The sequence below is a fragment of the Hydractinia symbiolongicarpus genome, chromosome 7 (assembly GCF_029227915.1).
Source record: "Hydractinia symbiolongicarpus strain clone_291-10 chromosome 7, HSymV2.1, whole genome shotgun sequence".
NCBI classification, from domain to species: Eukaryota; Metazoa; Cnidaria; class Hydrozoa; order Anthoathecata; family Hydractiniidae; genus Hydractinia; species Hydractinia symbiolongicarpus.
In genome coordinates, this window is record NC_079881.1 from 9,503,674 (window position 1) to 9,519,089 (window position 15,416).

At 35.0% G+C, this 15,416-nt stretch overlaps 1 protein-coding gene across 1 annotated transcript; it reads right to left on the reverse strand.

Annotated features, from left to right (window-relative positions):
• Positions 1 to 1,064: 1,064 nt before the first annotated feature.
• Positions 1,065 to 5,512, reverse strand: LOC130648910 (52 kDa repressor of the inhibitor of the protein kinase-like). Its single transcript, XM_057455040.1, has 2 exons — positions 5,229 to 5,512; positions 1,065 to 4,870 (listed from the first exon to the last, which is right to left on the reverse strand). Exons 1-2 carry the CDS (start codon positions 5,447 to 5,449, stop codon positions 1,813 to 1,815), a joined length of 3,279 nt encoding a protein of 1,092 aa, XP_057311023.1. The 5' UTR covers positions 5,450 to 5,512; the 3' UTR covers positions 1,065 to 1,812.
• Positions 5,513 to 15,416: the final 9,904 nt, after the last annotated feature.

The window sequence follows — 15,416 nt, forward strand, 5'->3', positions numbered from 1 at the left end:
GACAAAATATTTGCTACACGGAGAAAATTTTGTCGTGTTTTCAATCTTTCAGGTCTCTTGTTACATTTTTTTACTTTTTTTTTAGTTTTTTTTCTCTGTGAAATGGTAAAAAATAACTTAAAACAACTCTAGGCCTAGAAATCCTTTAGACGCGGAAAAAATCGAAACATATTGGCAATATATTATTACTGAAGTGTTGTGGCCCTTAGGACGAGATAAACATTCAGTTTTTCTTTGCTTGATTTAAGGTAAAAGATTGACTTTTTGACAACTATGGATTTTTTGTGACACTTTTGACATTGTTGAATTGATTTTGATAAAGTTATTTCGAAAGTTTGACTGCATACCCAAACGGGACACAATTTCTATCCAATTTTTCTCTTAAAATGTTGAACCTACCGAAGTTTATTTTCCGAGACCTCTTCATACTGTGATATGAATTAATAATTCGCCTTTTAAACAAAAAGATTCTTGTTAACATTTATAACGCGTTTAGCCCCATCATTAAAAATTTACGAAATTATACATCAGCATATAAAATCTACTTATCAAAATTTCATGACACGAATCAGTTTGACAAAAAATCTGAAGTTTTTAAATAACGCCGTCAATAATTGCAGTTTCAATGTACGCCAGGCGCTTAATCACAACCTCTGAACTTACGATTCTCGATGTTTCTGTTCTTGACACTTGAGTACAGTGCTCTGTTCAACAACATTTGCTCACCCTTTACTAGAACCCAATCAAAATTAATGTCACCAAAAAAAGGTATTGTAGTAGATCGAAAAGCAAAATATTTCGCAGTAAATGAAGTAAGGTTGCATTTTATCGCATAAGGAGGTTTTGTATATATCTGTTCTGCAACAAGATCTTTGCTAGAGCAGGTCTGTTTCGCGAAGACGGAGAAACGAGATTTCAGCTAAAAATCAACTTTGTTCTTACGGCATTTTGTTTCATTTATATTAACTTTATCATCAGGGGCGGATCTAGGATTTTTTTATGGTTAGGCAAATTTTGTTTTTTTTTCAATTTTTTTTACGAGATACCATAAGACCAGAAAGAGGTTTTCGAGGTGGTAACAAGTGCTTTTCGGCTACTAAGGCTATATAATAATATAAAATACAAATAAAAGTTTTGATACATAATGCGATAACTACTCCCGTCTTTTTACTATCTTCCGACGTTTTGTATATGCCAGAATAATGTTTTTTATAAATTTGAGGTTAATCTAATAACCAGGCAAACAATTTTTCTTCTTTCTTCTTTCTTCTTCACTTGTATATAAGCAGAAACAGAAGTAATACCAATGGACGAATGAATCTAGCATTGAAATCAAAATAAATGATCAATTGTCAAACAACAAACCATGAAGTGAATGGAGCGCCACTCAACAGATACAATTATTTGCATCAAGACCAGTCAAAATGATAGGGTAAAAGGCTAAAGGTAAAAACAATCATAATAAAAAACACACAAAATTTAGGAAAAACAGAACTTAAGTAATTACGTAAATTGATTGTGAAATTTGGACCTTACTCTGGAGGTGCTTTGTTACAGTCAATTGCTTCCAGGAGAGGCCACAAAGGCAACTCGAGAATTAAAGTTACAGAAAACATTTTTGTCAAAAATAGGTAAGATAAGTACATAAAAATGTAAGTATAATTTAGGCAATGATAAGGCATATACTAATATAAGTATAATTTAGGCAAAAGAATAGGTATGGTAAAATAAGAGGTACATATGTATATATAATAAAAGAAGTGTTCTACAATAACTTGAAGTAAGGTTTTATGAAGAAGGTAATAATGTAATTCACTTAAAGTTTAATCGTCTATTTTTCAATGAAAATTTCTCAATAACATCAGAAATATTAGGAATGATGTTTTGATGTACATGCATTAAGGCTAAGCCATTTAGTCTATCTGAGTCCATGGTTGTGCGAGTAAATGTTTTTAACCTCTTCATGGCTGAAAATGTCCTTTCACACTCGCAAGAAGTCACAGGTAAAGTGGCTAAAATTCTCAAGGCCACTTTTACATTTTCAAACCCAGTAAAATTGACAGATTTCAATGTGGAGGAAATGTTGTTAGGTATAGGCCCTTCATATGATTTCCAGTAAATTTCCCAAAGTTCCAATTCATGTTCGATAGATTGAACATTGGGCAAGTCTTCTAGATAGAATTGAAAGAAAGCATTGAACCTTTTTTTCCAATCTACATTTTCTTTGATAAGACTCAGCATTTTTTCTGGGAGAATAGCTAGCCCACTATAGCAAGACAATGCTTTTTCTTCAAACCTGCCAGTAAGTTCGGAATGTAAATGATCCAACATAGGTATTGTAATATTCCTTTTATAATGATCAGAAGGATTTTCTGATGGTGTGTTGGATCTAAAAAGTGTTATACCCGAGGTTCGAGGACTTGCCTCAGTAACATGTAGTTCCTTAGCAAGATCAGAAGCTTCTTTGTACCACTTTTCATGGTAGTAGTCAATGTTGTTTCTAACCATGGTAGTACGAGACTTGAGAGCATCTATCATGTGTATACCATCCATGATATCATTTGCTCTGCTTTGTAAAAGCTCAGTTACTTGTAAAGTCATCAAAAAAATATTTTTAGTGATCATAAATGTAGCCATGAAATCAAATGAGGTTAGGACTTTTAAAAAAGGAAGAGCTTTAGAGGATGTGTCAGCATTACAAACATGATTTAAATTTAAATTCATTTCATCTAATGTGTTTACAATAGCTACATAAAGGTCATTAAATACCTCCATACCTTTAATTCTCTCAACCCACCTTGTTGCACAAACATTAAATAATTTATATTTTGTAGCTGATGGACAGTGTTCCTTGATATTACGTTCTAAAATCAACCGCCTAGTTTCAGAGTAATTAAAAAAAAATGAAATGTCTCTAATCTGTCCCATAACATTCTCAACTGCTTGAATGCCACAGGTTTTACAGATTGCTAAATTTAATCGATGGCTATGGCAATGCGTATACAAGGCTTTTCGGTTTATGCGTAGGATTCTTGCTGCCAAACCATTTCTAAAACCTGCCACTGAACCTGCACCATCGTAACCTTGACCTCTACAATCCATTATATTTAGCTGAAGATCTTCTGCGAGACATTTTAGGACAATTTTACATAAACCATCACCTGACAAACCTTCCCCACAATGAACCAGTCTTAAAAATTCTTCCCTAACATCACAATTTTGGTCAACAAACCTTATACAAAGAGAAAATTGCTCTTTGCATGAACTGTCCATGCATTCATCACTAAGAATAGAAAAAAATTTACTGCCTTTTATTTCAAGAACAATTTTTTCAGTGATGACTTCACCAATACAATTAATCAACTCATTCTGAGCTGTTTTTGAAATGTAGGTAGCATTTTTTGCACTGTTGTCAAGAGTTTCTTTGAAAACAGGGTTTGCACGAGCTCTATAATTTAAAATTTCTATGAAATTACCTACTCCCCCAGATGAGTAACTGCCTACTTCAGGATGATAACTGCTATCATCTCTATGACCTCTTAAAGGGATATTTAGTCTTCCACACAACAAAATTGTATCGATGATTGGCTCAAGTTTGGCTTTATTTTCAGAAATCTGTTTACTTATTTGCTGATCAACAAGTTCAGAAATTGGTTTGCTTTTACCAGAATGCTGGCTCAAATATGTTGTAAACAGTGAAAATGTTGCCTGGTGAAGACTTTTTACAGAGCTAGATGTTTTTTCATGGTTTTTGAACAACGTTGTAGCACAACGTTTTGCATTAACAGGCTGTGTTACCAGATTTCTTATGTTTTTTAACAAATTAGGAAACTTATTTCCAAAAAGAACACATGGCAAACAGTAACCACCATCATAAGCAGGTGAATAACAAAGCCAGGTGTATTGTTTTAACCAATCAAATTTAAAGGAACGACCATCTTTAACAGGAAATTTATAGTTATTATCAGGGATGAAAACTTCGTTTATTAATTTAATTATTTCTGAATATTCCATGTTTTGAACTTTATTCATATACGAAGCTATATCGTTGGCTAAGGTTATTTCGGTTGACACAGAAATAATAGAACTTATTGCACCTCCAGAGGATTGCTTAGTTACAGGACTAATACTAGTCACTGATTTAACAGTAGAACTTGATGACATTGGAATATTTTTTGTTTTGGTTGACATATTGACAGCAGGAAATGTTACTGTAGGTCTGTCAGAAGCAATACCTAGGTCATTCATGCCATGTCTATTTACCCAGAAAGGCAATTTTGACTGCTTATTTTTTTTAATCACAGGTTTTGGCAATGGTTGCTTGATTTTTCTTTTTGGATGTACACCACATAATAGAGGCACAAAATGATTATGTTTAAATTCAATTTGTGTCGGTAAAGTACCACAATAACAAAGTAAAATGTGAAGACTTGTAGAAGAAACTGCAGAATCTCTAGGTTCAATATTTTGACTGTAAAGAAGTTTCAATTTTGCGTGACCACAGTCTGGATATAGTGTAATGATGTTCCTCGAAATTGCTGAGGACAGTGCAAGAACACAAACAAAACTACACCACTCAAAGTTTTTTATATTATGCATTGCCTCTACTTTAATTAAAGCATCAGCAGTTTTACCTGAATCTAAAGCAGCATGTGAAACTAAGAGACCACCTAAAATGTTTCTGAAATTGTTAAAATAAACTCCTTTGCCTTTCTCATATGCCGAAATTATAGTGGGATGCTTTATATAAAAGCCACTATTTAAATACAGTTCTAACGATGTCAAAGTTCTTAGTTTTCGAACAAGAGAGTTATCTCCACACAAAAACAAAGATACAGAGCTGTATAAACAGTTACCTGAGGCTTGTGACCTAAAGAAAGTAAAAGTTAAAAATTAAACAAAATTCCCAACTATCACACAAGCAGCTGCTGGCTAGCTATACTCCATACTAAACTTAACAAACTCATCAAAACATAAAACAAGATTACACTTGTCTCAGTTATCTTGTTTTTAAAAAAACAAACTATTCATATGATCGAGGTTATTAATTGAAGCTTTTGTTTTGATAAGAAAGATTTAATAACACGTTTTGTAAGAACATCTGTGGAGGTGGGGGTTAATTATTTCATAACAATCAGTGCTGGTGCTTAATAACTTTTAATGTTTTTCACAAAGAGGTACCTAATACTCAAGACAGAAAAAGCTACAAAAATTATCTAGCTACTTACTTCAAAGCAATAAATTTGTCTTTAGCAAAGGTTGGAATAAAGGTTTCAGCAACTAGATCGCGAAAATACTTCTTTCCAACATTATTAATCCTCTCATTATCCGAAAAGGTAGCTGAATCCAGAATTTCTTTTTTCAATTTTGCATACAACTCATTCAATTTATTCAAATCATTTGACTTGAAAGCTTCTTCAACAGTGTACTCCTGATCAAGGGAATCCATGTTGAAAAAGAAGGACACACCCTTGGCCGCACAGAGATTTATGTAAAACTTACCCGCGGTCGTTTTAGGCGTTTGTCTTCTCGGTTTTAGAATTCTATTCATTTGAAGTTGAAGACCCACGGACGTTTTAGGCGTTTTTTCTTCCGATTTAAGAATTCCATTCATTTGAAGTTGAAAACCCACGGACGTTTTAGGCGTTTTTTCTTCCACCCGTGATTTTCATTCATTTAAAACTTGGAAACCCACGGACGTTTTAGGCGAATCGGTATCTTGCCTAAAATCGCCCCGGGTTTACTTCTTATTGAATTTTTAAAAAAAAAAAGTTCCTAACAACGCGCATCCAGGTTGGCGAAGCAAAGTTAGCACTACAAGACAAATTTACAAAAATATTTATTACTTTCACAAGTTATGCTATATGGCATATTTTCCTTTTTTTTGCCCAAGCTTAGGCTTAGGCAATTGCCTAGGCTGCCTAACCCTAGATCCGCCCCTGATCATAGCTTCAGGCGCAAGAGGCTATGGGAATTATGCTTATTTCCGGGTTTGTCATGAACAAACTAATATTTTAATTGCTTTAAAGTAAGAAACTTTCGCGATTTCAAAAAATAATTTTTGCGAATGATCATTTCAACGATTTTTTGCGATAATTAACTTTCGCAACAGGCAACTGTCTGGAAATAGCGTGTAAAAGCATCATAATACCATCACCGATTTAAAAACCCGCATAATTATGAATTGATTAAAAGACTCGGTTAACGAGTATTACAAAGCCTTACACAATACGGATGAGAGTGGTGTAGGGGATTTTTTTTATCTTACGAGAGAAATTTCAGAACCTTTTTAGATTTTTCGCGGGGCTAACTTTCGCGATTTAGGCCAAAAAAACTCGAAAGTTTCTCTAATTTAGTTCCAACCATCCAGTTTGAATGTGGTTGAAGGTGATTAGCCAATTTGCCCTGAATCAGGAATACCAATAACATTGTGGTTTCAGTTACTTGAAAATAGATAAATTTGCGTGGTGAGGCCAAAAACCCGCATATTATTTCATATCCCGTTCTCAAGTAAACAGAGAACAGCAGAAAATCTATGAAATAGTATAGAATCAATAAAGGAAAACTTTAATTTTGCGATGGAATACATACAAGGTTGATCTTAGATATCATTCTTTAGATAAAAATAACTTGTTAGCAATTGCGCAGTTATACAATCGCGGCTAAATGTCTTCGTGGTCTCAGTAGGACGTCATTTTTTCTTTTCTTTTTTTTTGTAATGTATAAATATTGAGTAACAAATGGACCAAGTTTCATATATATAGCTTTTGTGGTTCAGAATTTATTGCACCTAAAACAGTGTAGGTAAATATTCAATATTTAGAGATTGGGAAACAGGGTGCAAGTACCAGTGTTAAAGTAGCAACTGGGTTTAAGTATTTCCCAGGCGATTTTTCAAAACCTCTTGTTAAGAACTTTAAGCGAAGTCGTGACACAGCAAGTTTTACTAGACAAGAAAGTTGATTAAACACTTGGTACGATGGAGTAGAAGAATGTTTAGTTTGACATTTTAAAAATATAAAATACTTCTTGCCTAATCTTCCACAAGTATCATCTAGGGATAGAATAAATAACAATAGTGTAGTAGCATAATGGCATATCTTTCGTTTTTGATTGCCTGTTCGTTTTTGATTGCTGAAAGTTACACGTAATTTAATTGATAATACAACAAATCGTTATATATAAAAATATTTACAAATATATATGAGAGTTATTGCGCATGCGTAGCGAAAGCGATAAACATTCGTGCAGAATCCTCAAGAAACATGATTTCCGACAATCTTCGATTGTAGAAAATCCCGCAAAAGTATCGTGTATGAAATATGTCTTTCCTATTACAAGCATTACATACAAATGACTCGCAACGTTAATTTATAAACATCTCGTAAATTACGTTCTTTGTAAGCAGAAAAAAGAATTATAATGCTGGAGAGGCTTAAATAAAACTATTTACCTAGCTTCGCGTTCCTCTCTGTCCTCATTTTAATTTTTAAAGAATTAAAACCAAAACGTTGCAGTAATGGCTTTAATCTTACGTTGGTTGAAAACAGTTGCTTCAACTCTGCAGAACATATTGGCTTTGTAGAGTTGATAACATGATAACACTCCTCTCGAATAACCGCTAGATCTTGATCCGTATACCATTTCCGACTACGGCCCGTTGTGGAACATTCACTAAATAAGTCAGACGACGGTTCAATTGTAGAAGGCGGTTCAATCGTTGACTCGGTCTCAACATCTGGCTCGAAGTCTGGGTCGTTGTTATAAGGAACCACTTCATCCATAACTTTATCTTTTTGGGCATCGTTTTCGTCAGCTCCTTTAGTTTTCTCTTTCCCCGTTATTATAATGTACCGAACCTATAAAAAAAAACAGGTTTGCTAAAACAAATTCAAATTGCGGTATATGCATGTTACCTGTATGGGTGTACGCTTATTAAAAAGTGGACGCCTCGTAGCGAAAATACGGTATTAAAATGTTTAAGTGGGGGAGTTTGTGATACGCTTAATGCACATTTAGAAAAAATTAGTTTAACTTTACCTCATTACATTATTGTCACAGCAAAAAGAGACATGGTTGATAAAATTAGTTGGAGACATCTACGTACCTTGTCACGAAGCTTAATTTCGTCCCAATCTTTCAAGAAAGCGTGACTATCCATTTTTTTTCTAACATCGTCTATGGTGACCGATCCACTTCTTATTTCCTGAACAAACGCTTCAGCTAAACGCTCTTGCTCGGGTTGGAAATGTGTTCGAATTATGTTTCGCAGTCTTGCACCTGTTTCCGCCACTGACTTCTTTTTTTCAACAAGAAAATATTCTTTTCTAGTCGTTTTGATGTCGTGATTCATCAAATCGGCGACAGGCTGTCTCAACTCTGGTGCGTTCTGGTGCACTGTGGTTGCCGTCATCTTTCTTAACAGAGTGGTAGTGATGTTTCTTTCCAGGTCAACACCAACGCTGGCCTTCCAAAACTTGTTTATTTGCGTGCTGACCATTGATCCAGCCATTTTCTTGCAACTACAGCTCACAAAAACTGGACACTCAGCATGAAGAATCATGCCACTTAAGCGATTTCGCATGTGGTGGACAAACAAGCGCAGATGACGCATGACTACTTCCTCTATGGATAACATTGCAGGCCCAGCAGTCGCTGCAGTTTTATGGTCCTTAACGGAGATAATGTATGAACCATCTGGTTGTACTTCCTGTGCATCAAACTCTTTCATTGTCATGTTGCTGATGGCTCCTGCTCTGCTCGCATTTCCCAACACAATGTACGTTATAAGATAATCACGCACATGACAATATGACCTGCGACTTGGAGGTAACTTGCTACAAGCCGCACTCGATAAGATCTTAATTGATTCTTTCTTGTGGTCTGAATTGACAATTTCCTGCGGAGTGGGCAACTTCGTAAGGTCTTCAAGCTGTTTGCCATGTTTTTCAATCATGATTTTTTTGTGATAGTTGCGACACCACTGATTAATCACACTTCTCATGGAAGTAACTATGCTCGTGGACACCTTAACAAATTCAGGCTGAGTTATCATTACATAGTCGTAAAATATCTTCACAGAGCCCAAATTTGTTTTTTATGGTGCCTTAATCCACCATCCACGCTTTTTAACCACTCATAGAATTCGTTCATGTGGTCCTGCTCTTCCTTAGATGTCATGATGACTTTCTCGTCATAATCCTCGTAGTCGACGTCAATTTCATCGTCAATGTCGTCAGACAATGACTGGTCACTATAATAGTAATATAGTAGAAATATAACCTCAGTTTAGCAAAAAACTGTATCGAGTAAAGATTGGAGGCAGTTAAACAATTGAAATTTGGACTACGAAATTCAAAATAAAAAATCTTACTAATCTACTACCGTGCTAAGTGATAAACACTTACCGTAATTCGGTTGTTTCCTCCAAATTTTCTATTTCCGCTAAAATTTTCTCTCCGCGGGAATTGTCTTCCCTCTGAGGAGTTTCGTCCGCTTGGTCAAGATCCTTTTCAGTCTGACAAGGCGTTTCTTCTTGAAAAATAGGTGCATTTTCCTTCTCTTCCGTCTGACAAGGTGTTTCTTCTTCTTCTCGACAAACAGGCGCATTTTCCTTCTCATTGTTTACTCCTGTCTCCTGTCCCGGTTCATCCACATTTACTAATACCGATTCCTGTAACTTTGTTTTAAACATGTCACCGACTAGATGATGGAATTCTCTTAAATGATTGTCCATTCTGAGAACCACTTTTTGACAATGAACAAATGAACAGCGACGTAAATGACTGTTTTAGCTGTGTAGGATAACAACAGGGTGTTTACTGTCTGTTTATTTGAACCAAAGTTAGGATATTTTTCGGAAAGGGATATTATGTCGAAACGTATATGTGCGCCACAGTATATCTGTACTAATCACTCAGCCTAGTGTTAACGACAAGCTATTACCTGTGTTTCTATTTAACAGAAGTTGTGCTAAAGTTTTTTTGAAAGGGTTTTTTTACCTATACTAATGGCGCACCACAGATTAAAGTACATATATTTTAAGTTTTACCGGGAACATTTTGTGAAAAATAAAAAAGGTTTGCTGACTGTTTTCGCTATGACATGGCACAATATGTAAATTGTGTTTTTATTCAAGCTAAAGGATAAATATAATTACACCCGAAACACCTTAAATGTTGTGTGTTTCACTCGATTTACGATATACTGCACATCTGTACTAAGGCGCTCCACCTGAATGTGTGGTACAGTTTTCAATTTGTATTAACTGTTCCACCAAGCGTTTTACGCCAGGTAACACAGTTACTTGTGGCTTAACCAGCATTTCTCAAAAGGTTAATTAACTAGGCTGTGTGCTGTAAGTTCCTAAGTGTATATAATGTTCACCTGTAAAGTTTTGTATATATATATATTTATGCCCTGCTGGTCTAATGGCTATGACACTCATGCAAATGAGAAATCCAGGTTCGAATCCTGGACAGGGCTAGGAAAAACATAATTATCTTGCACCTACAACAACCAGGCTTTCATATAATAGATAATCTTTGAGTTGTAGAGGGGGGGGGGGAGTTGCATACATTTATCACTTTCATTTATAGAGCCCAAAAGTGCTTTGTTTTTTGTAATAGATCTATCACTTTATGGTAAAAAGTTTTGTGTTGACATACCTGGTAGGCACAAGAAACTAAAAAAGGCGTTTTTTAAATTTTTTTTGCCTTTCTCGTGGACTTCTCTGATTATTTCCATATCTTGACTTTTTAATGTTGTTGTCATTGGAATCAAGTTAATCTCAGATTTATCAAAAAATCATATGGCGTTATGACCGATTGTTTAAATACTTGTAATGGCACATAATTCTGCTAACATGATTCACTGTATATTGACCTAAGATAAATTTGAGACTTTTTTTTGAGATATTGAATTTGAAATATTTGCACCTCAATACTTTCTATACTCCTGGACTAATATGATACTTATCTTAGATATATTGAGTATACACAATCTTTGAGTTGTAAGGTGGATATTTTCTATTAAAGTCATGCACCCCTGCCTTGCCGTTCCATTTCCTTGCCAGCAATGACCGTGCCTTTCTTTGCCTACCCTTCCTATGCCTTTTCTGGTGCCTGCCTACTATGTCCTTGCCTGTGCCTCCCATGCCTGTGCCTACCATGCCTTACCCACCCCTGCCTTCCTGATTCCTCTTCCTGTTTCCTTGCCTGCCTTTGCCCTTTCCTTGCCGTGCTTAATGCCTTTGCCTTGGCAACCTCTCCGCAACTCTTTCTATATTGATATCAACTCGAAGAAGAAAGCTTAGTTAACTAGGCTATAGAGACACAGGTGCACGACTTTACAAAGTAGGAAAACAAAACAGTCGAATATTACACGTGGTAGAATAAAATAACGTAAACTTTTTTAATGTACAATTAATTGTAAGATAGATAATATAAATACGACAGCCGCCACAAAGGAACATACTGTATGCTTGATCAGAAACTGCTGATCCAAGAAGTATTTAAAAAACAACAGTGCACAATATCCATGGAGACGAGGTTGTTATTATTTAGTTAACATTTTTAAGAAGATATCATTTATAACAATAACAAGAAAACCAGTCGGTTTGAGCACACAATCAATTTTTTTAAATCAACAAAAATATTGTCATGAAAATCTGCGGATGCAAGAAAAAGAAAACGTGCAGAAATATGGAATAGACTTCATAAGATAAACAATTATTAATATACTATAACAAATGCAGCATTTTCTCTCATTGTAACTAATGTTATATTATAAATAAATGAGCAGCAAAAACTTCTGTTCATTCCATGCATTCTTGCATTGGGCGTTATGGCTAAATTTTAAAAGGTTCATATTGTAAAATAATCAAATAGTTTATAAAACGACAAAATTTAACTTCTAAATTTATAGTAAAGGTCACATTACTTCAACATCACTGTATAAGAACTACTCAAGCATTATATATATTAATGAATTGATAGGTATATACCATTTGCGTATATTAGCACAAGAAGAAAATATAAACAACAGATCAATAGATTAGAAAAATCCAGTTAAAAAAAGTTAAAAAGTCAATCTCAGTGTTATAATAAAAAAATAATCTATAAATAAGGAATTTACACTACATGGTCCTTCTTTTACAAAAATTTTCCCGGTGGGATTGTCACATGGTACAATTTTCGGTTGAGAGAAAACACACACGTTTCACGGTCAAACTCTCACAAGAGAAGCTTTGATTAAACAAAAACTACAAGTATCTGAATTAAAGTAAAGCTAAACTAGCAAAAACTCACCTTAAACTACACAATATGACAGGTTTAAAGTTAGGAAACAAAGAATCTGTGAAAATTTTTTGCCTCTATTTATAAAGAGGTGACTGGGGTGAACGGTGTGTTTTCCCTCAAATCATATTGCCTACCGTGAAAAATTGGATTAAAAGTATCACGTGAAATTTCCCGCCCGGTGAATAACTGAGTAAGCGCAAAAAAGAAGATGTAAACCAAAACTATAGCTATCTACAATTTAAAATTATAGCTATCTATACACATGTATGGTTCCACTACTTCAAAATTTTGCTAAATATATCAGCAGCATTCTCTGGTGTTATTTCAACTTCACATCATACTTCCAAATACTTATTACATGTCGCCACATTTTTTCTCCTTGTATATAAACGAACGATCTGCTGAAGGATTACCTTATGTTTTTTTGTAAAAATCCTGTAAACTGCACATCACGCATGGATATCAAAGGGATGCCGAAATAACGGTGAGGTTGCTATTTCATGCATCCCATCTGCTAGTAATAGCAAGAAAATATGGATAATTAATACTAAATTTATTAATACAAAAGAAAATGGAAATGCGTTGGAACTCTTGTATTGCTCATCAATTTATATAAAACATTCTGAGTTTAACGGTTATATTGCCACTGCAGTGAAAATAGAAAATGCTCTTTAGCATTGTCTATGGACATTAGCATTTACATCCATATATACACATATGCTCTTCTTTTTTTTCGAGTATCCCATTGTGATAAACCCACCGAGTTCACCAGATGTGGAAATATTAAATTTGTAACACATACCTTACAAAGCCTCTGTGATGATGCCGGTATTCTAGATGGTGAACATCCTTTGTATACAGGTGTGATAGTCATATAAGACACGTGTTTATCCTTTTAGTCCCTATATTTTCTAAACTCAAATCTTCTGTACAAGGTAAAATTTTGGAGGAAAGAATACGGATCCGTATTCTTTCCTCCAAGGTAAAATATAGGTAGTGATCTCTATCGTAGATGTTCTGTATGTCGTAACATCTTTCCCTGAAACAATAAAAGATACAAATCAAAGAATCTGGTGTTAGCATAGTAACTGTCTGTCTACAAGTATCTGTTTAGCTATGTTAATATTTTCTCCAATGTTCGAGTGGGCGTCGGGTGCGTCGTGAGTAAGTCTTGCACGGTTGTAATAGTGCTGCGGTTCCTTCTTGTTCTTGTGACGATGACGGTGGTGGTAAGTTCTGAGAATTTTCAACTTCAGGGTTTAGGTGGATCATTCTTGGGTTCCTATGTCATCCTCCTCCTTATTGTCTATTTTTAAATGTTTCTCTAGTGCTGTCTCTGGTATTTTTTTTAACATGGGTTACATTGCGTCTAATGCGGTGATCGGTCTGTTACACGACACGGGTTTGGATTAAATGGTGGTGTGAGTTTGTTTACTTTCTTTTGTTTTACAAGTACTTTGTTTCCAACTTCTAAAGTTGGACCTTTAGCATGCCGATCATGGCGTATCTGTGCTTTAATCTTTGAATTCTTGTCGTTGTATTTTAGTTTATGATCTATGAATTCGTCAATGTGCTTTGTATGGTCAGGAAAAGTGTATCTGACTTTTCTGCGGTACATTAGGTCTGATGGTGGTACGTTGGTGGATGTGTGTGGTGTGATACGATAGGCCATTAGGAATTTTTTAACTTCGTCAATATAATTTTTTATTTTCAATGTGTGCAGTGCAAATAACTTTTTGAGAGGGAGCATAAACCTTTCAACCTCTCCGTTGGCTTGTGGCCACAATTGAGTTATTCGTTGATGCTTGATTCCTTTTTCAATGGTGTACTTTTTCACCTCTCTTAAACGAGATGGCGGTCCATTATCAGAAATCATCTTTTCTGGAAAGCTAAAATGTGCAATATCTTATTGCAAAATTTTATCGCTGTTGTATTATTTGTAAATATGACGATAGGATATCAAGATCTTTGATCGATCATGACTAGAGCAAATTTGTTATCTGGTAGTTGTCCAAGATAATCAGTGTTGATTGTTTGCCATGCATGTTCTGGAATCTCAGTTGGTTGTAAGGGTGTTTTACTGTTTGTCTTTACTGTTGCTTGACACGGTATACAGTTTTGGATTTGTTCCTCTATTAGTTTGTCCATACCTATGAAGCATAATTCGCTTCGCAAAAGTTGTTACTTTTGTTTTAGCAACTCCTTGATGTCCGATATGACCAAGTTTTACCGATATTCGATGGTCAATTCTAGGTAGTAAATGCGTTTATCCTTAAAGCTAATGTTGTTCTCTTCGTTTACAATAAATGTATCTTTAAATTTTCTGTAATGCTTTAACATTTTTGTTTCATTTGAATCTGGTAATTAATCTAACCTGCGCCAGCTGTTCAATATAGCGATGTCGATGAGTTTTTGTAAGAACAGGTCTAGTTGTGTAGCAAGCTTTATATAGTCTAATGTTATTTCTCTGAGGCTTGCGTAGGCGGATCCAAAGTTGACATGATTTTCAATGTATTTTAAGTTTTTGATATTTGAAGTTGGGTGTCGGCTTAAGTAATCTGCGACGTTTTCTCCTGATTTTATGTATTCGGTAGTGAAGTTGTATCCTTGTAATCGGAGTAACATCCTTTCTATACATGGAGGCGATACTGATTTAGGGTTGTTAAGAATGTTTGTCAAAGCTTTATTGTCATTGTAAAGTACGAAAGGTCTTCTTAATAAGTGAAGGTGTTTTTTCTCACATGCATATATTTCTGCTAATGTTTCTCTTTCTGTTTGGGAATATCTCATTTCTGTTTTGGTTAGCGATCTTGAGGAATAAGCTACAACTTTTGTGTCAGATTTTCCTTTCGTTCTCTGAAACAAGATAGCGGAAATGCCTACTGGACTGGCATCACAATAAATCAATGTTTCTTTATTCTCATTAAGTCGGAAATGCATGAATGTTCTGACAGTGACGTTTTCAGGGTTTGGAATGCAGTCTCACACTCTGGGCTCAATTCGTATTTCGCATCTTTTTGTGTCATACATCTAAGTGGGTGAGTGATTGTGCTGTATTGTGGAATGAATTTCTTGAGGTAATTTGTCACTTCAAGGAAACTAAGAAGTGATTTCAGA

Coding starts and splice junctions, on each gene's coding strand:
- LOC130648910 (XM_057455040.1), bottom strand. CDS start 5,449: ATGGATTCCCTTGATCAGGAGTACACTGTTGAAGAAGCTTTCAAGTCA. Junction 4,871..5,228: donor GACAAATTTATTGCTTTGAA/GTAAGTAGCTAG, acceptor TACTTTCTTTAG/GTCACAAGCCTCAGGTAACT.